At 40.0% G+C, this 24855-nt stretch overlaps 1 protein-coding gene and 1 long non-coding RNA gene across 11 annotated transcripts in view; one reads left to right on the top strand and one right to left on the bottom strand.

Annotated features, from left to right (window-relative positions):
* Positions 1–181: 181 nt before the first annotated feature.
* LOC138805956 (uncharacterized) lies at positions 182–18025 on the top strand. Its single transcript, XR_011365687.1, has 6 exons — positions 182–426; positions 833–979; positions 4631–4743; positions 12582–12673; positions 13750–13804; positions 15263–18025. It is a non-coding gene; the product is annotated as an uncharacterized lncRNA (long non-coding RNA).
* The window catches only part of Mybpc1 (myosin binding protein C1), a 94919-nt gene continuing 80027 nt past the window's right edge, over positions 9964–24855 (bottom strand). For 5 of the 10 annotated variants that reach the window (XM_069991210.1, XM_069991232.1, XM_069991241.1 and 2 more), the window contains 6 exons: positions 22788–22983; positions 21383–21522; positions 19197–19356; positions 18019–18155; positions 15087–15273; positions 9964–10240 (listed from right to left, as the gene is read on the bottom strand). In XM_069991210.1, coding sequence (XP_069847311.1) covers positions 10140–10240; positions 15087–15273; positions 18019–18155; positions 19197–19356; positions 21383–21522; positions 22788–22983 — 921 coding nt within the window. In that variant the 3' untranslated portion in view covers positions 9964–10139. Of the gene's footprint in view, positions 10241–11513; positions 11557–12920; positions 12980–15086; positions 15274–18018; positions 18156–19196; positions 19357–21382; positions 21523–22787; positions 22984–24855 lie in introns of all 10 variants that reach the window. The other 5 variants (XM_069991221.1, XM_069991279.1, XM_069991266.1 and 2 more) reach the window with 4 other exon arrangements.

Raw genomic sequence — 24855 nt, 5'->3', positions numbered from 1 at the left:
CGAGGTCGAACTCCCGCCGGGCCCACCCCCGGGTCCCCGCCCCGCCCCGCCCCCTGGCTCCGCCCTGCCCCTCGTCCCCGCCCCCAAAGCGGTGGGGCAGCGGGCGCGGCCTCCTGGGGGCGGGGCTTTGGAGGTAAGGGGTGGGGCTGTGAGGCCTGACCACGCCTCTAAATGTCGCTGATTGGACAGATCGGACCTGTGGGCGTGTCTCTTGCTGCCAGAGGCGTCTGGCATCTGCCCGCGAGGTCCGGTTTCTTAGCCTCATTAATGGCCCTGGAAAAGTCTCTGTGGCTGGATGGTTCCTCCGCCTCGCGGTGTGCCCACGCACCCCTGCAGGACCACGCTGCTGCAGAGCCTGGCGTGTTGAGAGTGAGGACAAGATTCCGCGGATCTTTGGACACCAGCTTGATGACCCCAATCTGCCTGGTAAAAACACATGAACATGTTTTAGCGAAAAGAGGAAAGCGATCCCTCCATCATCCGGCTCGGGCTAAGCCTCTTTGAGAATCAGAGTGAGGTTTCCGCAACTAGACTTAAAAAGAAAAAAAAATCTGGGCTTGAGAACATTTATCTAACCCGGGAACTGAATGTTTGAAGCCCACATGCCTATTTTTCAGAGCATTCGACACCAACAAGGATGGGTATTTTTAGACCAGCCTTTCCTTGGAATTAAGGGCCGTAATCCAATCATGTCCTTTCCCCTGGGCCAAGGAACAGTGCCCCGGCCCCTTACCTCACAATGCATGACTTGGACAGTGGACGTCCTGTCATAAACATGTTCTGTTGCACAATCAGAGATAAGCTTGTGTGTCTCTTCACTTCGTGGTTCCAGGCTTCGGTGCATCAGAAAAGCTAGAAACTCACTTCCTGGATCCTCCTTTGGTTCAGTATCAGTCTGCAGAGCTGTTCATCACAACATTTTGGAACAAGGGGACAGCCAGTTGCAGCCCGCCTGCCCTTCCTCCAGTCCACTAGCTAAGTATGTTTTTACATTTTTAAGTGCTTGGCAAAAATCAAAAGAACAATAGTTCATGATGTGGAATTTATGAAATTCAAATCTCAGGTCCATGAATAAAGCCATGTAGTTTTTTTTTCCCCCCTCATCAGAGTTTAGCAGTTAGGGCAGACTGGATGGCTTGCAAAGCCTAGAATATTTATTACCTCATTTTTTAAATTCAAAACTGGGGTTGAAATTCAGGGCTTTGAGCTTACTTAGACTGGTTGGAACTCAACCATTTGAGCCACGGCTCCAGCCCTGCTTATTGATACCTATTTTGGAGATGGAATCTAAGGAACTTTTTTGCCTGCTGACCTCAAACTGTGGTCCTCCTGATCTCAGCCTCCTCAGTAGCTAGGATTACAGGCTTGAGCCACTCTGACCCAGCAACTACTCGATTCTTTACAGAAGAAAATTTGACAGTTTTGAGTTTGAGGCTACCAACAGACCAAACCATTCATTGGATATACTTTCCTTTTCTTTTTCTCTGTCTCCTTCTTTCTCTCTTTTCTTCTCTCTTTTTCTTTTTCTTTCTCTCTCTCTTTCTTTTCTTTTCTGTCTGTCTGTCTTGTACTGGGGTTGAACTAAATCTGTTTATAAAGTCCTCTTTTAGAAACTTTTGCTAACAATGCTATCTCCCTAGGTACTGGAGCTTGAGGTTAAGGCCTAGGCACTGTACCTACCTTAGCTTATTTGCTCAAGGCTGAAGCTCTACCACTTGAACCATAGATCAACTTTCTACTTTTTGGTGGTTTATTGGAGAGAAAAGTCTATAAATTTTTCTGCCTGGGCTGGTTTTGAATCTTGGATCCTTAGATCTTAGCCTCCTGAGTATCTAGGATTACAGGTAGGAGCCACCAGCACCCAGTTTTCAATCTATCTTGTTTTTTGTCTTTTGTTTTGTCTTACAACCCAAACATCTCTTTCCTGCTATTGTCTCTAATCCTATGCTCCAGTTGCCTAGGTCTATTAGTTGTACTTTTGGTTCATTTGTTCTCTACTGGATCTTTTCTTCCATCCTCACCAAACTACACATTAGTCAAGGCTCAGCTTCAGCTCCAACTTCTCTACGATGACTTTTCAGATTCTTCCAGCAGGAGAGGTTCTGCTCCCAGACAAGAGTACCTTGTAATCCAGACCTTGGATATATTTATGTGTTCATCTGTTTCACTGCCCAGTTCAGAGAGTACAGGCACCGATCTAAAACCAATCTCTTTAACTATTTTTTCTTTGTTTGTTTAATGCCAATCCTGGGGCTTGAACTTAGGGCCTGGGTAGTGTCCCTGAGCTTCTGTGTTTAAGGCTAATGCTCTCACTTGAGCCACAGCAACATCTATGGCTTTTTAGACATTCATTGGAGATAACAGAGATCCCATTCAGATTGCAGCCTCCAGAGTATCTAGGATTATGGGTGTGAACCTCTGGTGCTTGGCTAACCTTTTATTTTTAAATAATTGCAGACTCATAGAAGATGTGAAATTAGCACAAAGGTATCTCTCCTGCTCACTGTCCAGCCTTCTTCAGTGGCCACACCTTACATCATTACAACATCTTAGGCTTCCAACAGTGTTTATTTCCTTGTTGAACTGAATTGGGTTGTCTTCCCAAGGGAGAAAGGACTTTTTTTTTTTTTTTTTTTTTTTTTTTTTTTGCACTAGGCTCTTGGTCTCACTTACTGATTTCTCTGTGTAACTATCACTTCCTTTTCAAATCTTCTCCAACATCCCCTACATTTACTTTCAGGCAAAAAAAATATTCCACAGTTTCAGTGAAGCCAGATTAGGCATGTCAGTCTATGACTTCAAAATCCACTGACTTTCATTATTTTAGAAAATGGTATGATTATAATCAACATATCACCTGGACCCCCAACAACTTGATCATTATATGTTGTATGTTCATATCAAATAAACACACCATACCCCAGAAATGTGTAGAATTAAAGTAATAATGGTTATTTTTGGGGGAAAAAAGAAAAAGAATCACCCAGCAAGATTTTCAGTGTAGCAGAGTTCAGAGATCTAGCCACCAATGGCTTAGCCTTAGAACTACATGGAGGAGTATTTGTGGATGTTAGGGTTCACTGGTGTAAATTCTTTCATTTCATTCACTGTGATTTATGTCTTTAGAATTTTGTACTTTGAAATTATAAAGTTTGAATTTTATGAATTGATGGCACTTTACAAATATACGAATAGCTAGATATGCAGTGTGGCATAATGAATTTGGTTAAAACCTTTGCTCTCCTCTCTAGAAATGCTTTATTTCCTATTCAAGATCAGAAATTTAAATTTCACAATAAAATCCCTAAGATGTGGTAACTGTGCTTTTCACCTAAAATTGCAAAAGCAATGAGGGTTAAGGAAGTTCATTTCCTTTGGAGACACAGTTCTTAACACTCGATGTGTGTGTGTGTGTGTGTGTGTGTGTGTGTGTGTGTGCACGCGCACGCGTGCACATGTGCATGTGTGCTCAACAGTACTGAAACTTTAATTCGGGGTTCAGTATTATCCTTTAGCTTTTCTCTCAAGGCTGATATTCTGCTGCCTAAGCCACAACTTCACTTGTGGCTTTTAGGTAGTTTATTGGAGATAAGAGTCTCATGGACTTTCCTACTCAAGCTAGATTTGAACCACAATATTAAAATATCAACCCCTCCCAAGTGTTCAATCTTTTCATATCCTTTACACCATTTTTATGTATTGAATTGACATTTTACTGCTTTAAAATGTTTTCCACGGCACTGAGGAACACTAGAGGAAACTCCTTTCCTCCAGATTTTCTCTTGGCAGTCCTGGGATTTGAACTCCTCCAGCTTATAGTCAGACTCTCCACATGAGCCATGCCTCCAACCCTTCCAAATTCATAATAACCCCCAGTAGACATGAGCCCTCTGCCACTTCATCCCTTAGTCTGAAGAGTGACAAGCATTTCCTTGGCTCTCTAGTGCCTGGAAGTTTCCAGATGACCACATGATTCCCAAACAGCTTTGGTTTATTTTGAAACATGGCTCCCTTCCAATGACCTTTTGTCATAATACTCCATGAAGGATGGCTTACAAAGTCTGGAGAGTGGTTTTTTTCCTTTGCCATAGTGTTATTGGTAATCTCTCTCTCTCTCTCTCTCTCTCTCTCTCTCTCTCTCTCTCTCTCTCTCTCTCTCTCTCTCTCTCTCTCTCTCTCCTTTCTTTCTTTTTCCTTTTTTCTGACTTCATTTCTTTTTCTTCCTCCCTCCTGTTCTTTCTTTTTTCTTTCTTTCTTTCCTTCCTTCCTTTTTTCCTTCCTTCCTTCTTTCCTAAAAGAAGTTAAACCAGTGTGTTTAAATTGGTATATAATGTCTTTTTAAAGATGTTTTCCTAGGCTTCATGATTGGAATGAAGCTAAGGTTCAAATAAAAGCAGGTGAGAATCAGTTGCCCATGAGTAGTTGCATAAGTGCTTATCTATAAAGAACAGAGCATCTCTTTTGGAACTTATTTCTTGGGAGAAAAAGCAGGTATGGCCAATGATGCTTTTGAGTACAATGTTTTGTCTTTAAGGACCTATTTGAATCAGCCAGTGCCCCAAGTCACAATTAAGTCCCCCATCTGGGAGTGTTTAATTGCCTTTGTCACTTCCTGGTATTTTGTCCCTAGAAACCTACTTCAGATAGAAGAGGACAGAGATTACTCAGGCCCGTGCATTTGAGGACACAGAGATCACCAGGTGACTTTAAGAGTGTGATGATTCCCTTCCAGTCAGGAAGCAGGTGATGCCCTTAATGAGTTTGTTTCTCTGATCCATTAGAAATAATTTTAGTAATACCTACTTGTAGCTGTCACTTGATCTTTGTTGCAAGGATAGTAATTGTCACTCACAAAAGTAAGGAAATACCCCTCTGTACATTACCTTTATAATAATTAAAAATAAATACATATAAAAAATAAGGAAACCAATCAAGTCATAATACAAGCAACCACATACGAAGACTCATCAGTGTAAATGTATAGATGCCCCAGCTTTATGCCCCTGCTCTAATAACATCTCCTACCCCCTGTTCCTGGCCATCAGCTATTCCTAGGTCATTCTTTGGGCTTGGAGATATAAATACTGGTCACATGGTGCTTTTTCTGGGTGTTACAACCTGGAGAAGAGGCTCTAAAAGTGGGGTTGGGTGATACGTGTTATAACTAGGAGCATTCCCATAGGCCTGTGGAGGGAGCTGTGTCTAGAAGAGGTCCAGGATGATCCTCTTGAACCTGCTGAGATTCCTCTTATATAAATCTAAGGCTGAGCAAGAGAGATGTGTACCCCCCCTCACAAAGAACATCTCAAAATGTGGCAGGTGCATTGCTGTGAGAGTTAATTTTATGTGTCAACTGAGCTGGGTGACAGGATGCCAAGGTAGCTGAGTAAACAACATTTCTCAGTGTGTCTGTGAGGGTGTTTGTGGAAGAGATTAGCATTTGAATGGATGGACTGAATAAACCAGACATCCCCCTCTCTGAATGGTTGGGCATTATGCGATCAGCTGAGGGTTCTGGGCACTCCTGTTCTCAGGGCTTCAGGCCCAGAATTGTAATATATTACTGTCTTTCTTGTTTGTTTGTTTTTTTGGGGGGTCCAGTCATGGGGCCTGAAATCTGGGCCTGGGCACTGTCCCTCAGCTCTTCAGCTCAAGGCTAGCGCTCTACCACTTGAGCCACAGCGCCACTTCCGGCTTTTTTCTTTTTGCTTATGTGGTGCTGAGGAATCGAACCCAGGGCCTCTGGCATGCAAGGCAAGTGCTCTACCACTGAGCCACCTTCCCAGCCCCATGTTACTGTCTTTCTGTCTCTCAAGCTTAATAACACCACTGGCTTCCCTAGGTCTCCTCTATCTCCAGACAGATCATGAGATTCTCATTGCATGACCAATACTTTATAATCAATCTATTGAAATATAAATACAGAAATCAATGGTCTATCTATTGATTGATCTATCATCCATCTATCTAATCACTTTAGTCAGTTTCTCAGGAGAGCTCTAATACAATAATCAGGTGATAGTTGAAAGACTCCATGTCTATTTTGTCAGGGAAGTTTCAGAGTCATCTGTCTTTGAGTGGAGCATACTGGCCAGAGAACAAGTATCTCTGCCATTGCTAGTATAGACTGAAGACCACAGGTCCTTCTTTTCTGGACACAAGGAATGTTTCTAGTGTGCCTTATGACTGGAGACAAAGGTAGGATATTCACAGAGGACACAGAATTGCTTAAGCTTCCTAGCTGGTGAGAAATTGTCATAGTTAATTTGATTTAGAAAAACAAAATAATATGGCATGTCTTGTACTCCATACACTGATTCTAACAAACATATCATGTTATCTGACAGGTGAGTTTTAGAATGCTCTTTATACCTACTGTGTTTACACATTGCCCTTCATGTATAACTATGTGTATAGATTTCCTTGAAGGAATTCAAAGTATATAGACATATATAGTATTAGGCCCAAATTGGTTTATTCACCTTTGAATTTTAAGCCAATACTATCACAGCACACGTATTAGCAATGACAGCTTCTGACGATTAAAACAATTTTTTTGCAATTGCAAAATAAACTTTTCTTATTAGAACTTTGCAGTGTGCAAGTCCCTTTAGTAGAAGAAATCATATATACAGACTAAGTCATAAAGGGAGAACCAAAACTCTTATTGGATGCTTTTACTGTTACTTCAGGCTGTGTTTATAAATGGCCTAACAGATTTGACTATGACTTGACAGTATTTGAGTCAGCAGCCTGCTTGGGTGATAGGCCAGGCTACAGAGATGTGCTGATGGGCTTAACAACATCATTAATTTGGTTTGTGAACCAATATGGTCTTTTGTGGATATATTGGCTAAGATACAACATGTAAATAGATTTCTTGATTAAAGTGGATATTTACGTAGGAATTACACACATAATTACAATAAGCCCTCAAGATCCCTGGGTTTCACATTCAAAAGTGGCATACATGCACAATGGAATTTTACTAATCCATTAGAAAGAATAAGATTGTCATTTGCAGGGAAATGGATGGACCAAGGACAAATCATGCTAAGTGAGGTAAACGAAGCTCAGAGAAACAAATGGCACCTGTTTTCTCTCATATGTGGGAGCTAGATCTAAAATATAACTAGACAAAATAACACCTAGGTAGGACTCTAGGCATCCTCACACAAACAAGTAGATTAAAGGAGGAACCCATAGGTGCAACTTCTCTGAACATCTAAAATACTATTTATCAATGCAGGGAGATGGTGGCTCACACCTGTAATCCTAGCCACTCAGCAGGCTGACATCTGAGGATCGTGGTTCTATGTTTGAGTAGGAAAGTCCATGAGATTCTCATCTCCAATCAACCACCACTGTGGACACACTGGGAGAGCCCTAACCTTGAGCAAAAATGTTCAGGGACAGTGCCTAGGCCCTGAGTTCAAGCCCCAGGACCAGCACAAAAGAAAAAAAAACTCTACATAATGGTAAAAATGTTTCTCAGTTGCTAGGTCAAATAAAGTTTCTCCCTCTCAAATCTAAGAAACCAATCACTAAATGGGCAAGGGAGCTAAAGACAGACTTTTTAGAAGAAGAGATAAAAATAGCAAAAAAACACATGAGGAAAAGTTCATCATCCCTGGTTGTAAAGGAACTGCAAATAAAAACAACCCTGAGATACCACTTTATCCCAGTCAGAATGGCCTATATTTTGAATGCAGACAACAAATGCTGGCAGGGATGTGGAGAAAGAGGAACCCTATTGCACTGCTGGTAGGAATGCACACTAATACAACCACTCTGGAAAGCAGTCTGGAGGTTCCTCAAAAAACTAAACAGAGATATATCCTACAATCCAGCCATACCTCTCCTAGGCATCTACCCTGAGCAACAGGAACCAGGATACAAGGACACATGCTATTCCATATTCATTGCTGCACTGTTCACAATAGCCAAGATTTGAAAACAACCTATATGTCCCACTACGGATGAATGGACCCCATAAACTGTGGTACCTATATACAATGGAATGTTATGCAGCCATTAGAAAGAACAAATTGGCATTTGCATGGAAATTGATGGAATAGTAAAATAGTAAAATACAAATCATGTTGAGCTAAATAAACTAAGATCAGAGAGACAAATGGCACATGGTCTCCCTGATATGCAGATGTTAAATTCAAAATGAAGTGAGATATGACAACGTAAACAGGACTCAAGAAACAAAGGACCTCTTCTTAATTTGTCATATGGTTTTTAGATGACTCTGTGTTGTTGACCTCACATATGGTATATACATGTACATCTGAGGGAGCTAGGAGGAGGGTACAGAATCAGGAAAATGGGTGCAAAAATACATCAGCTGCACTGGACATTGATGAAAATGAACTAAACAACTCAAGGGCAGCAATGGGAGGGAGGGAATAAGAGGGAAACAGGGAACAGCTAACACTAAGAAAAAAGGAAAGAAATGTACATATCAACTGATTTGGAAGACATAGTTGTATTGTCAAAGTTTGTAGAGTTCACAAGCTTTTATAGATCATGATAATGACAATTCACCTTGTGAAGGTTAAAATGTGTTTGTGACTTTAGCTAAGTATCACTATCCCACAATATTGTGAAATTTGTTAATCACTTAATCTCAAAGAAATTTTAAAAAATTTCCATCAAATTGAATGGATACCATCAGCAAATCTAAATCCGTAACTCACTCTGTAGGCTACAACAGTCCTCCATTAGCTATTCTGGCAGGAGATCTGGGGGATTTGGCCAGAATACCCGACCAGAGACAGGATCAGGGGACAGACCTGAGTTTGGTTTTATCCTGAAGCCCAGACTTTTGCTTCAGTTTTGTCTGAAAAACAGAACTCTGAACACATAAGTGAAGGCTGTGTCATTCCATTATGAACACTTCAGATTTATTTACTGACTATATTTTCCATTTTGCTGAGAAAATTTTTTTAAAAAGTAAACTTTTACTGAACTCAAATGGGGAAAAATGGCATAGTTTCCTGGGTTAAGCAGACCTATGTCAAATAGCTGATTTAGAAAAATAGCTAAGAGAAAGATGGGAGGCAGGCACTGGTGGTTCACACCTGTAATTCTCGCTTCTCAGGAGGCTGAAATCTGAGGATCGAGGTTCAGAGTCAGACTGGGCAGGAAAGTCTGTGAGACTCATCTCCAATAAACCATTCAAAAAAGCCGGAAGTGGCACTGTGGCTCAAGTGGTAGAGTACTAGCCTTGAGCACAAGAAACTCAGAGACAGTGCCCAGGCCCAGAGTTCAAGCCCTAGAACCAACAGGGGGATAAAAAGAGATGGATTTTTAAAAATTCTATTGTGATATATTGTATTATGGGTTTTGTTTTGTCTTGTTATTTTGTGCTGGTACTAGAGCCTGGATGCTGTCCCTCAGCCTTTTTTTCCCCCTTCAAAGTACCAGCTGAGTCATAGCTCCTCTTGTAGCTTTTTGGTGGTTAATTGGAGATAAGAATCTCATGAACTGGGGCTGGGAAGGTGGCTCAGTGGTAGAGCGCTTGCCTTGCATGCCTGAGGTCCTGGGTTCGATTCCTCAGCACCACATAAGCAAAAAGAAAAAAGCCGGAAGTGGCGCTGGTAGAGCGCTAGCCTTGAGCTGAAGAGCTGAGGGACAGTGCCCAGGCCCAGAGTTCAGGCCCCATGACCGGACCCCCCCAAAAAAAATCTCATGAACTTTCCCTCCTAGTAGGCTTTGACCCAAGATCCTCAGAGCTCAGCTTCCTGAGTAGTTAGGATTACAAGTGTGAGGCACAGACACTCAGTTTTGTACTAGATTTCTCCTCGGGAAAAGGAAAAAAAAAAAAAAATCTATGACGATTTTAAACTAAAACAACTGCTTTTCTGTATTCTCTAGTTTGCACTTTTTTGTGTGTGTCAAATTCAGTGATTACACACAGACCCAAAATAACCCAAGCACTGACTACAAATGAGATTGGTTTGCAATTTTTTTATTTAGGCAATCTGTGCAAACATTATTATTATATTTCTCTTTAACATTAGGAAGAAAGAAAATGACCACACAGGGTGTGGTTGGAAACCAGAAACCAAGTTTTCTGGTTTTCAACCAGATTTCAAAGCAGCAGAGGTTTGAGAGTCAGTGCCTTGCTGTCAGTATTCCTCGGGGTTGCTGGATTGTAAGTCTCGCAGATATGAATTAATTATGTTTGGAGGTACACCTTGCAAGAGGAGCCTGCAGAAGGACAGCCCACCTGAAAGGGACAGAAAGGAAAGGAGGGGGGAAAATCAAAACCCTCTATATGGAAAATGGATGCAATAATTGTATGGGACTATCTGCCTGGAGTGACTCATTCTATTCCTACATTCATTTAGTCCTTCCGTGGAAATCTCTTCCTGGTTTTACTTCACTTAGGTTTCAAAGCACTTGACATCTGAAGGTAAAGCAAGTTCCCAGAAGATCCATAGCAATTTATTTCCCTTACCATTGTTTAATCTTACTTTAAACTCTGAAATGGCAGAGATACTTATTGCTCCTTGAGAAGGTTGTGTGACTGAGTCTTCTATGGATGATTACGAGTTTCTGACCAAATGGCACACAATAAATGCACATTCTGTAATGGGTCAGTGGGAAGATCGATTTCTAGCTTACTCTAATGTTCTAATTAAGCACAACAGGTTTTGATTCAAGTATATTGGAGAAGTTAAAATAGGCATTCCCTTTAACTTTGGCCATTTATGAACAGTCAAAAGCACAAAAATGGAAATCTTTTGTTAAAAATAGAAAGACTGAAGCTGGGTATGGTGGTGCATGTTTGTAATCCCAGCACTCCAGGAGTCTGAGACAGGAGAATCAACGGGTTGAAGCTAGCCTGGGCTACATAGGGAGACCCTATCTTAAAATAAATAATAAATCAATAAATAAAATATTAAGACTGGTCTATCCTTTCTGAAGGTATGAGAAATACCTAACAATGTTGCATACCTACCTTAAGAGTTTCTGAATTATATTTAAAAAGAAAAATGTCACCCAGGAGAGAGCCCATTAACCACAAAACTACATAGTCCTTTTTAATGAAGCATTTCACTACTTGCTAATAAATTCATGACCAGACCAAAAACAGCATGCTCTTCCAACATTTCTAAAACTTCTTTAATAATGCAAATTTGAGAAAGTCATTCTCCTTTAAAAAAAATTCAAGTCACATAATGGTAGAAATAATGCCACTTAAGAACATGTCCATTCCTTGATGCAAAGAATCCAGAATGCACTACATTAAATGCTTTTCTTCATGCTCTACTGCATGCAACAAAATGCTTCCTGTCAACAGGAGGTTGTGGTGAATAAACATAGCTGTTAATCTTAAGACACAGGAGTACAAATGAGAGCTACAAAAGTTAGTGATTTGGGGGGGGGGGAGTCTATTTTCATTGTATCACATAATGAAAATCATGCCATACTCCACAGGCTTGGTATGGCTTATGACAGTCATAAGCTTCATATGCCAAAACCATATGAAAGCTTACCTTAGATGACAATATACATTCAAAAATCCTTACTGTGCTACAACTAAGGAAAAGAGAGGAGAGAGAGAGAAAGAGAGAGAAAGAAGTTGTAAGCATTAATAAAATGCTACACCAAAGTTCAGTACTTGTTGGAGATGAAATTATTGTCACGATTATAATGAATAGATTTCATTAATCCTTAGTCATGTGAAAGATGTACGAAAATAAAAGCACATAAAAGGAAAGGTGAGGATCCAGTCACTTCAAAGGAGTCATTAATATGAAAAAATTTATTAATATGTACAACCACTGTGCCAGAATAAGTGACAAAGCGAATCTGATGGTATAGTGAATAAATATTTATAATAAAAGCTTCCAAACCATTAGCTTTAAAAAGAACACCCTACAACATATATATATCGTGTTTTTCAACAAAAGAAAAACAAAGACAATATACCAAATGTTAGTGTTCATATATATATGTTGGAATTCCAAAAGGCAAAATTTTCAAGTGTACTTATTGAGACTAGTATATTCTGAACTGATTACATAGCACTGGTGTAAGTGAGTGGAAGTTGTGGAAGTCTTAAACTCAGGCTACAAAGTGACTATTTTGTGTAACCTACAAAACTTTAGAAGAAGAATTCTTATTTCTTTCCTCTTTAAAGCTGACACTACTTCTGGAAATCCAGGAAGCCCAATACTGTCACTCAGGTATAGATCTACATTAGAGATTCTATCACTTGCTTACCCAGCACCGAAGAACTCTTATTACTTCTTCCAAATGGGATGAATTGCACATGTATGATACGACTGGTTTATTAACACATGTAGAGAATCCTAAACTTTTCTTTCCTTTTATATTAATAAACAAATAAACTGGGTTTCCTAAAAATGTCCAAAATAGGTTATAGATGTTCTACTGATGAATTTGTAATTAGAAAATTGTACATATAATAGATTTCAGATAATTTCTTTGTATCCTCCCTCAACCAAATAGGCAAGGCTACTTTTCTTTTTTCAATTTAACAAGTTTAAAATGCTTAGTTTCAGAATTTCATCATGAAGCTGCTGTAAATTATCTTATAGGAGAGACACATCTTTCTGCCTTTGAAAAATGAAAAGTTGAACTGGAGTGCCCTCCTTTCCCAGTCCTATATAAAATGAGATCATCTTCCAAGGTAGCTTTCTGGCTTTATTTATGGGGGCCATGTGGTGTAGTGTTTAATTTTCTAATAAAATGTATGACTTAATATCCTTGAACAATTTGGCCTTCATTGTTCATGGCATAAACATCGTATGCCATGAGCTGCTAAGAAATACAATTAAAAGCAAAAAGAAAGTCAAGCTTTACATGCAAAGTGCGTTTCATGTAAGAGGAATGGAACGGAAAGTAGAAATATCCAGTGGGATATGAATTTTGTAAACCTGTTGCTGCCCCTCCAGGAAGACTGGTTGTCCAGGGGTATTTACTCCTTGATATATCACTGCAGAATTAGAATATGTGTACCAGTATTTATTTATTCTCACTTGGCATTCTTACCTTTTAACACAGTTCTTATCAGAAACCTTTTAGCAGAAACCATTGTGATATTAGATAATCTTGGCTTTACTTTTTAGGAGCAAAAACTTTTGTCAACAAAGCACAGTTGGTAATTCATCATGAACTTATATATTAGAATACAGTATTCTATTATTACTCTAGTATTTGATTCAATTACTATACATACAATTAACTCTATATAATATTATAGCTATAAACATAACATTGTTTGCATTTATGTAAGGCCCTAAATATCAAACCACTTATAAAAGAATCATTTTATGCCAGTGACAACCTTTAGTACTTTCCAAAGCATGACTACGTAGTAGTTTCACAGTTGTTGCTTAGGAGATGTTGAAACTTGTGTCAATAATACCTTGGAACTAATGAGACCAGGAAATCTGAAAACAGATGTGCAAATATTACCTTATTCATCATTTAGAGCCAATTAGAAGCTTAAGGCCACAGTGTTTAAATATGTAGGACCTAAACCAATGGTATAGTTTGAAATTTTCTAAAAATATCATATACCTTATGAGATACAAGTAACTTTTTTCTATTACTCAATTATGTACCTACTATGTCATATGCCTGAGGACTAATAGAAATCCTAAGACAAAAAGAAAATTTATAAAAGGATATTGCCTTGTTCAAGAACTTTCTTAGAAAGCTAAAAAAAATACCCTAAATATTTATTGTGTTTTTTCTCAATAGATATTTACAAAGTCTTCTTTCCAGCTATGAGATGGTAATTCCTCATTGCCAAGAGGTAGGAAAAAGACCTTGATTAACATAGACTAACAGTTTAGTTAAGAATGATAGAAAACACAGTAGGATCATGTCACTATTATCTCAAAGTGATGATTTTCTGTAGGAGTTCTACCATGTCTTAAAGTAGGGTTTTATCAAGAACAAATTCAGGGGCTGGGAAGTGGTTCAGTGGTAGAGTGCTTGCCTTGCATGCATGAGGCCCTAGGTTCAATTCCTTAGCACCTATAAGCAGAAAAAGCCAGAATGTGGCACTGTGGCTAAGTGGTAGAGCACTAGCCTTGAGCTGAAGAGCTAAGGGGCAGTGCCCAGGCCCAGAGTTCAGGCCCCACAACTGACCTAAAATATAAAATAAAAATAAAGAATAAATTCAGAATAAAACAGAGTCAATTAATAAGAAAATTGATTAGGATAGCAATTTATGCCTGGCACTGGTGGCTCACATCTGTAATCCTAGCCACTCAGGAGGTTGAGATCTGAGGATCATAGTTCAAAAACAACCCAGGCGGCAAAGTCCATGAAACTCTTATCTTGAATTAACTACCAGAAAACCAGGAGTAGAGCTGTGGCTTAAAGTGGTAGAGTGATAGCCTTGAGCAAATGAGCAGGACAGAGCCAGGCCCTTGGTTCAAACCTCATGACTGACCAAAAAAAAAAAAAAAAGGTCAGCAGTCTGTGTTGAGATTTTTCGGATATAAATCCAATGTGTTTTCTTGGATTAGGTTGCCACATTTCTGAAATGAAATGTCTCTGGTTGTCAATTTTGTGATATATATATATACACTATAGTCTATGGGTATGATACCACTCAATAACTTAACAAACCAACCCATAATAAATAACAAACCAACCCACAAAAATGTAAAAAAAGATTCCACAGATTAGTTAACTTAGTAAAAAAGAATGATGCAAATTCCTTAACTGCAATATTGGTTTTGTGGTAGTCTCCTGTTTTATAGATGGGCTATGTCAGCAAGGCCATAACCCTTGGACTTTATTTACTCTCATCATGCTCAATACTTTATCAATATTTCAGCGAAATTAATATTGCTTTAGTTAAGGAGAATTTCAAAAGACAAAAACAAAATCCTTGAACAAGTAAAGCAGAGCCAAAGCAGAATGTAAAAAATTGCCTTCTCTCTCTCTATTCCTTCCTTCCACCACCCATTACCATTGCCCCTACCCCAATTGAAACATTTTGGCAACCAGTTCAGATTTTATATGAAGAACCATCAGTAAATGACTGACTAACTTTAGTTAGTGTGAGGCCTTGGATGGCATACCTTTCACCTCCAGTTTGCATTCAATCTCCACTGTCCCAAGGTCATTAACAGCTTTGCAGCAGTAAGTGCCTCCATCATAGGGGCTAGGCTTGCGAATCTCCAGAGTACAGACTCCCTGGTTGCTGAACATTCTGTACCTTGGGTCATCCACAATAGCCACTTTGTTTTTCATCCAGGTTATTTTAGGCTGAAGTTGAGATGGAAGAAAGTGAAATCAGAAACCTGCCTGTTGTGATCCATCGTCAAATCCGAGGACAGAACTTAAAAGCGTGGCTTAGAGGAAAAGCACATCTAAGAAGAATAGACTGTGACCCAGGCAACTGTTTCCCTCGGATTAAATTCTGCTTAGTGCGTGGCAAGAAAGCAGATGAGCAGTTGTGAAGCCATGTTTGTGCAGCGGGGAGGCTCTAGGACAAACTTCCCAGAGTCAGACACATTTCAGTTCGATCGACATGGGTCTGCAACATCTAGTTATACAAGATGAACAAGTTTGGAACATCTACTGTTCAGCGCAAGATGTTTGTTAAATCCTCACATCAGTGCACCTGCAGTATAGACTACTTTGTCTATTAGCTTTATTTTTCAGACTTGAAAAAGCGACCTCCAAGGTCCAGCTCTTCTCAAAGACTATGTGTCACTGAGCATTTTTCAGAGAATGTGAAAAGGTGTCGTGACCATCTGACTTTCTCTACTTCTTTTTTCTCCTGATACGCTCTCATTCTTTATACATGGTATACACCTGCGTTTCAGGTCACCTCCTTCTGACCTCTGTATTTGTCATCATTTGAGAGGGCACTTGCTCCATGCAGGTGATCCAAGATCACTAGTGACTCAAGTCATCAGGAAGGAAACGCCTTTCTCCTGGACTCCTGATCTATGTTTGTAATCACTGACTCTTCACTCCCTTTGTCTACACTTTCCCTCTAAACACACACACACACTCTACATTCTCTCTACAATTCTACTTTTCATATTAGTTGGCCTTTCTCAGAACCTAGACATGGCATCTTTTCGTTTTTTGTTTTTTGTTTTTTCACATATTCCTCTTCCTCCTCCTGTCTCTCAATCCTTTTGGTCAGTTATAGGGCTTGAAATCATGGCCTGGGCTCTGTCTCTGAACTCTTTTGTTCAACTCTAGCGCTCTCCCACTTTGAGACACAGCTCTACTTTTGGTTTTCTGGTGGTACATTGGAGATAAGAGTCTGGGCTGGCTGTGAATGGCAATCCTCAGATCTTAGCCTCTTAAGTAGCTAGGGTTACAGGCATGTGCCATCAGTGTTCGGCTTCAGTATTGTTGATTAATTCGTTAATTAACTAGTATGCTAGTACTACAATTTGAGCTCAGCACCTCACACTCTGGCACTCTACTAACTTGATCTATTCCTCCAAACTGGCTTTTTGCTAGGTAACACAAGGTGGAGTCTCAAACTGCCTAAGCTGACAGTGAACTTCCGTCTTCCAGGTCTTAGGCTCCGGAGTAGCTAGATGTGAACCACCAGTGCCCAATTCTTTTTACCTTTCAAATAGGAGCATTTCTTGAGGCTCATCCCTTAATTCTCGGAGGCTTTTCACTCACTACCCTCTTTCCTCAGCGCTATTCCTTTCTGAAGCTTTAATGCCACAAGGTCAAATGACAGGACTCCCAGACTGAAACAGATCTGAACTTGTTCCTAAGCTGTGGGTGAAACTTTACATCTGCTTCCTTATCCTTCCCACTTGAATGTACTAACAGGACTTCCATTTGCATGCTGGCTAGCATCTTCCTCCTGTGCTTCATGTGGCTTCTCCCTTTAGCTTCCCTATTTCTTTTCAAAATATGCATAGGGAAACAGTGTCATTCAGGGATGTTTTGCATGCACAGGCATATGTATGTGTGTATGCATGTATGTGTGCATGCATTTATGTTAGAGATGCCATGTTATTTTTTATTTTAAATGACAATATGACAGATGTAATCTCTCCCATCTAACTCTCTGAGCCCTTACCAAAGTACATTTATATTCTGTTTTTCACTATAGTGTAATTGTTATTTAATCATTTATAGGACTCTTGATGTATCAAGATGTACACCTAATTTTTCAGGTGAAACAATATTGCTTCCATTTTCCACTTCTCAATTTGGTTAAAATTAAGTGTTCTTTTTCTTAGCATCTACCCCTTGGAAGAGGGTAGAATCTGGAAACTATGTGTGCCTGTGAATCAGTAGACTCCTTATTGAGTTGGTTATCTTGATAAATAATCTTTGGGGGTGAAACAGTTTTATTAACTGCAAGATCACTAATTATATCATGTTTTTCAGGACAGTTTATACTGGGACAAATAGGTTAAAATTGAACTGAATGGTATTTGCATTTAGGTTTGAAAGAAAAGAATCTTTAGTGAAAGCTATGTGATATATAATTTGTCCAGATCAGTTTTCATTTGGGGGAAAGGAGCTCTGAAGTATCTCTCAAGCAGTTGTTACTCACCAAAAGAAAGTTCTCCAGACCGAGAATTATTGGGAAACTATGTTGTGTGGTGGTGAAAAAGAAAAAGCTCCCTAAGGTTTTGGAGGGAATAACTCTAAAAAATACTTACATGGCTAAGTTTACTTGGTGCAGTTAAGAATTAAACTTGTCAATTTTATCATTGCTGTCACATCTGAAATAAACTTATGTGATGTCTAGTAGTGAAAAAAAGAATCTACCCCTTAATAAAGAAATATAAACAATTCCACTAGTACATTTGAATAGTATTAGTATGATTATCCACCAACATCACCGTCTACTTCCCTCACACCCCACAGCAATTAGAAGGGCCATTATTACTTATAAAATTATATGCTTGCTTATGTAATTAAATGAACATATTTTATTATAAAATGGCAAATAAAAAAGAGGAACTTTAGGGTCAACTCTTAAGATTTACATAACGGGATAGAAAACCACAGTACCTTGGGGTTTCCTCTCACGCTGCAGTTCAGGGTGGCATTATAACCAGCTATGGCGTAGGTGTTCACCAAAGGCTGAGTAAACATAGGTGCCTCTGTGAAATCAAAGTCTTCATACACTGGATTTTTGTAGATTTTACCTTAAAAATAGTATTAAAATATGTATAAAATACAAATTGGCCTGGGGATGTATTATTCTTGGCATACTTTATTCCTGATTGAAACTTCCTTGAAGTTAGGAAAACTGGAGCAAAGCCACATGACATGACATATATTCTGCAGGACACACATGCGTAGCTGGTCACCTTGGAGACAGAAAGGCAGGGAGGTGATCTGACACTGAAATGGATACTGGGAGGACTTTGTTGTCTTTCTAAATATTTCGATCAGATATTTGTTCTAATGTAAAAATACCACAAGGAAGGTTTTTAGGAGAGTGATTCATAATAAAAATGAAATCATAAAGATATGTTACCTTTTTCTTGCTCTACAGAGACTATCCCATGTATGGCAAATACTGAAGATGTTCAAAAATAAAAGTAACAGAAGGAAATCCCCAAACTATCTCCTTTTCCCTGTCTCTGTGGCATTCATCTCTTCTAGGTCCATTTGCCCAGAAATGAGAATGAGTTAAAGCTATATTTGTAAATTTGTACTAATAAGGAGAAATGGGGAAGAATGAGTAAAAGGGGTGACATTGATCAAGATGCATTGTACTCATAAACTGAATGGTGGATTAAACCCCTTTGTGCAACTATTTGAAGATAATTTTTAAAATGCAATAATAATAAAATTTCCCTTAAAAAAGGTACCTCTAAGACTACAAGTTTCCTTGAACACATAATTTTCCAATGGAGGTTGGCTATTTTCTTTTCCTTTTTTTTTGGTCAGTCGTGGGGCCTGAACTCAGGGCCTGGGCACTGTCCCTCAGCTCTTCAGCTCAAGGCTAGCACTCTACTACTTTTGCCACAGCACCAGTTCCAGCCTTTTCTGCTTATGTGGTGCTGAGGAATCAAACCCAGGGCCTCGTGCATGCCAGACAAGCGCTTTACCACTGAGCCACCTTCCCAGCCCCGAGGTTGGCTATTTTCTTACTCCTTTTCACCACACCCCTTCTTTGTGTGGTGTCCATTTTTCATCCGCCAGGGTTTTCAGCGCCAGCCCCGCCCCTCCGGACTCACCGTCCTTGGCAATCACAGCGCTCTCTTTAGTCATTGTTGCATCCTCACTGAGACCACACATGTTCTCTGCAAAGACCCGGAAGTAATATTCATTCCCTATGACCAGTTCAGTAATGGTGGCATTGGTTCTGTGATAATGCTCAATGACAGTGAACCACTCCTGAAAGCAACAAACAAGTACACCTTTCAAGAAAATCACAACTTGCCCACCTGTTCATTGGAATAAAGAAGGAAGCTTTATTACATTCATTAAGTGTCATATGGAGAGCAATCACAATGAACAGTTCATTGGCTTAATGCTTTAGAATTGGCCTTCACTTGACTATGTAATGTACTCTTCATTTTCTTACTAGGTTCCTATGCTCTATTTTTTATTTTTATGTTTTTGCCAGTCCTGGGGTTTGAACTCTGGGCCTGGGCCCTGTCCCTGAACTTCATTTGTTCAAGGCTAGCCCTCTATCACTTGAGCCACAGCACCACTTCTGGTTTTAAAAACCACAATTTTATTTATTTTTGTTTATGTGGTACTAAGGAATCAAACCTAGGGCCTCAGAGTGCTAGGCAAGCACTTTACCCACTAAGCTACATCCCCAGCCCCATTTTTGGCTTTTTCTGTTTATATGGTACCTAGGAATGGAATTCAGGGCTTCACGCATGCTAGGCAAGCACTTTACAACTGAGCCACATTCCTAGCCAGGTTCATATACTCTAGATGTCATCTTGTAATGCCACTACTTTCTTTATAACCATATAGTGTCTCTTATCTATCCACTTACCTATCAGTGAATGCATCTTTTGTAGAACGAAGTATTTTAGTGCCAAACTTTGTTGTTGTTGGGCATGGGGCTTGAAGTCAGGGCCTACAAGCTGCCCCTGAGCTCTTTTGCTCAAGGCTAGTGCTCTACCACTTGAGCCATAGCACCACTTCTGGCTTTTTCTGAGTAGATTATTGGAGATAAGAGTCTCACAGACTTTTCTGCCTAAGCTAGCTTTAAACTGTGATCTTTGGGTCTCAGCCTCCTGAGTAGCTAGCATTGTAGGCATGAGCCAAGAGTGCCTGGCTCAAGTCTTATTTTAATGTGTAATATGTACCAAGGTAACAAAAGCTGTGCTAAGAAAGAAACAGCTTGAAATCCCTTCCTGTCACTCTAGACTGCCTGTTCAGCCCTTGCCCTTCTGTGGGTGTAATGTAACTTCCGAAGTTCTCATTGAGATCTAAAGTAGACGCATAAAGACTTTCTATCAGTATCATTCAGTATGATACCTTAAGATTGCTTTGGGCCATACACACTGTGTGTCTGAGTATTCTTTTTTTTTTTTTTTTTTTTTTTTTTGCAGTTGTGGGGCCTGAACTCTGGGCCTGACCACTGTTCCTCAGCTCAAAGCTCAAAGCTGCACTCTACCACTTGAGCCACAGCACTACTTCTGGCTTTTTCTGCTTATGTGGTACTAAGGAATCAAACCCAGGGCCTCATGCATGCAAGGCAAGCACTCAACCGCTGAGCCACTTTCCCAGCCCCATGTCTCAGTATTCTAGCCATTCCTTCACTTCTAGGTAAGCCAAAATGGATTCTGATTCAAGAGCTGGACATTCAAATTCTGGTGCTCTTCCAATAAGCCACTGATCTTTTCTGAGTCTCAGTTTCCTCATTTATAAAATGGAGGTTACACTAACTCATACTTACCTGAGTTGTTTCCTTAGTATGTTCCTCAGAACATTTCACATGCTGTGACTTTTTGAAACTTTCTTTCATAGCTGTTATCTTTTTCTCTTTTTTTTGAAGCTATAAATCCACAATATCCAATGTTTATTTCACAAAGAGAAATACTTGTATAAGTATAAATCTTAGAATCCAGACTGACTACATAGGCACTGAATGAATGAATGAATGAATGAATGAATGAATGGAGTTTGAATGAGCATTTGCAGTTGCTGCTTTAGAATCACCAAGAGAAAGAATTCTGTCTTCTACATTTCATACATATGGAAAATGGAATCCAAAAGGTCAAGTATTTGGTTAGGTACTTGTGTCTTAGTGGCAATGTGCAGACTCCAGCCCATTTCTGAGGCCCAGATCTCCTACCTTCTATACTTGTGTATCAGTGATCCACAGCCCCCACCTATGTTATCTCTGATAAAATATGACTTTGCCCCTGTGGCAGAAGCAGAGATAGCCAGACCTTACCATGCTCTTCTTGTCAGCCTTCTGGATTGTGTACCCAGTGATGGCAGCATTTCCATCATCCTTTGGTGGTGTCCATGTCAGAGCAACGTTCTCTCCCCAGACATCTTCAATAGTCACAGCTTGGGGTGGGCCTGGGCGGTCTAGAGGAGAAATCCATGACATCACTATGAGGTCACTCTGCTCCCTGTTACGTCAAGATTCCACACTTCTTTGGAGCCACACCAGAGTACCAAGCAGCCTCACATTCCTCCCAACATATTCCAAAATGGTAGAGCCGGAGGGAAAAGAGTGCCTAGGATCAAGAGCACCGCCCCACACCCAAAGAGAGGTGGACCAAAGGTGTCCCTTTGGCAAGAGACCCTCAAGTTTCAACAGATTTACTAAAATATGATCATAAAAGTGATTGGAAACAAGGCTTCTCCTAACTCTGCTCTTGCCTGCCTGCCTGCCTGCCTTCCTTCCTTCCTTCCTTCCTTCCTTCCTTCCTTCCTTCCTCCTTCTTTCTTTCCTTCCTCCTTCCTTCCCTCCTTCCTTCCCTCCTTCCTTCCCTCCTTCCTTCCTTCCTTCCTTCCTTCCTTCCTTCCTTCCTTCCTTCCTTCCTTCCCTTCCTTCCCTCCTTCCTTTCTTCCTTCTTTCCCTTTCAACCTCCCTCCCTCCCTTCCTTTCTTCCTATTTTCCATTTTTAGTTTTTAGGGCTTTTTAAAATTTTGTTTTGAGACAGAGTCTCAGTATATACCCCAAGCTGAGTCAAATTCACAACATTCCTGCCTTAGCCTCCCGAGTTCTGGGATTACAGGTATGACCCATTGCATCTGGCTCTCCAGTTTATTTCTTGAGACATTTCAACAATTATAGAACTGTAGAAAAATATAGTGCAAGAAAGAGGGGAGTACCCACAAAGTATCTATGCTCCATTCCACTAACTCTGGGTAAAAGTACAAATGAACTCATTCCACTAACTCTGGGTAAAAGTACAAATGAACTTGCATTTACCCTTTTTTTTTTTTTTAACTATCTAGCCCTGAAGGTACAGCCCATCTAGTGTTTAACTTTGTTTAGGTTCATCTTTTGTCTATTTAGTGAAATATTTTTCATTGGAAAGTCCATGCAACTCTTATCTCCAATTAACCACCAGAAAACTGGAAGTGGAGGTGTGGCTCAAAGTGGTAGAGCACTAGCTTTGAGTGAAAGACCTCAGGGACAGCTCCCAGGCCCTGAGTTCAAGCCCTACAACTACCACCACCAATAGTAGTAATAATAATATTAATAATAATAATGAAGAAGGAGAAGAAGAAGAAGAAAGAAAGAATGAATTGTATGTAAAGCCAATATCCCTTTAGTGACAAGGACAATTAATCACCTTACTATTTTGATAGAATATTCTAGTTCCTTTCTCCAAACTTACCCACAATCTGGATGTCAATGGATGCATTTTCCACATATTTGTCCACTTTGACCTGCAGATCGTATTTCCCAGAGTGGCTCCTCTCTGCTTTCCTGATAAATATGATTGTATCAGTCTCAGAGTTGCGAATGTTTATTTGATTCTTATCAATCTCTTCACCATCCTTTTTCCAAGTTAATTCTGGTCTGGGTTTACCCTAAAAAGACAGAAAAAGTAGAAAAGAAAAGTCAGATTGTCACCAGATTTTCTTTCCTTCCTTTCCTCCTTCCTTCCTTCATTCCATCCTCCTCCTTTCCCGCCTTCCCTCCCTCCTTCCCTGCTCTCTCTTGTTCTTTCTTTCTTTTCTTTTTTCTTTCTTTCTTTCTCTCTTTTCTTTCTTTCTTTCTTTCTTTCTTTCTTTCTTTCTTTCTTTCTTTCTTTCCTTCTTTCTCTCTCTCTCTCTCTCTCTCTCTCTCTCTCTCTCTCTCTCTCTTTCTTTCTCTCCTTCCTTCTTTTTCTTTCTTTCATTTCTTTTCTTGTTGTTTTTTGCCAGTCCTGGAGCTTGACTGCAGGGCCTGGGCACTGTCCCTGAGCTTCTTTTGCTCAAGGCCAGCACTCTACCACTTGAGCTACAGGGCCACTTCCAGCTTTTTCTGTTTATGTGGTGCTGAGGAGTGGAACCCAGGGCTTCATGCATACTAGGGAAGCACTCTACCACTAAGCCACATTCCCTGCCCTCCAGATTTTTTTTGTCAACATCATAAACATGAAAATAGCCTAATCTATTACAGGCAAGGCTGGAAAACATTACTACCTTAGGTAGCAGGTGAGTGAGAAACAGCCAAAATCCACCTCCTTCTCTTTGCAAGACACAACTCAGAACAATATTATTATGTCCCTTAATCACTATACTAAGGTAAGTAATATGATCCTCTTTTTGTTGTTGTTATTGTTATTGTTGTTGTTGGCGGTGGTGGTGGTGGTGGTCATGGGGCTTAAACTCAGAGTTTGGGTACAGTCCCTGGACACTCTTTTTGCTCAAAGCTAGCACTTTACCACTTTGAGCCACAGTGCTACTTCCAGGTTTCTGGTGATAAAACTCCCACAGACTTTTCTGCTTGGGCTGGCTTTGAACTACGATTCTCAGATCTTAGCCTCCTGAGTAGCTAGGATTACAGGCGTGAGCCACCAGCACACGGTGATCCTTACTTTTTGAATAGAGGAGCTAAACATTTTATTTGCCCAACACCTCAGAATTAAAGAAGTACTGGAACTAGGTCTCCAATATGAAAGACACAGAATATTGATTATGACTGTATGCCCTGAAGCTCTGGGAGCTATATTTGGATCTTGGCTATTTAATAGCTGTATACCCTTCAGCAAATTATATAACTCTCCAGGTCTTACTTTCCTAATTTGTGAAATAGGAATAATGATATACTCATCTTTCAGGGCAGGTATAAAGACTGAGGTCCTGCCCAATTTTCTAGACTTCACGAGTATTTTATTAATATTGCTAATGGCTCGTGCTGTTTATTCCTCTGCATGGCGTGCTGATCTTGGGCCTGTCTAGAATTCTCTGTGTTCTCTCTGGCTGCTGACCTTAAATTCTTTTTTTTTTTTAACTAGAACTGGGACTTAAACTCAGAGACTTGTGTTCTTACTTAGCTTTTTCACTAAGGCTGGCATTCCACCACTTGAACCACACTTCCTTCCAGCTTTTTGCTGGTTAATTGGAGATTCAAGTCTGGCGATTTTTCTGTCTGGTATGGCTTCAAAACATGATCCTCAGATCTCAGCCTCCTAAGTGCCTAGGATTACAGAAATGAACTAGCACTGGGCCCCATCTTGTATACATATAAATTACACTCAGAGCTTTGCTTAAAATATTAGCCAAGCTGGGAACAAGCGGTTCATGCCTGCAATCCTAGTTACTTAGGAGGCTGAGATCTGGAAGTTCATAGTTGGAAGCTAGCCCAGGCAGAAAGGTCCAAAAGACTTTAACTACCCAGAAAAAGCAGGGCTAGAGGCATAAGCTCAAGCAGTTGGGCATGAACGCTGAGTAAGGAAGCCAAGCAAGCTCAAGGCC

This window comes from Dipodomys merriami, unplaced genomic scaffold, assembly GCF_024711535.1.
Source record: "Dipodomys merriami isolate MVZ:Mamm:240054 unplaced genomic scaffold, mDipMer1.0.p SCAF_10, whole genome shotgun sequence".
In the NCBI taxonomy this organism is placed as follows: Eukaryota; Metazoa; Chordata; class Mammalia; order Rodentia; family Heteromyidae; genus Dipodomys; species Dipodomys merriami.
Note: the sequence above shows the minus strand (reverse complement) of the source record. Positions and strands in the feature narration are given on the sequence as shown.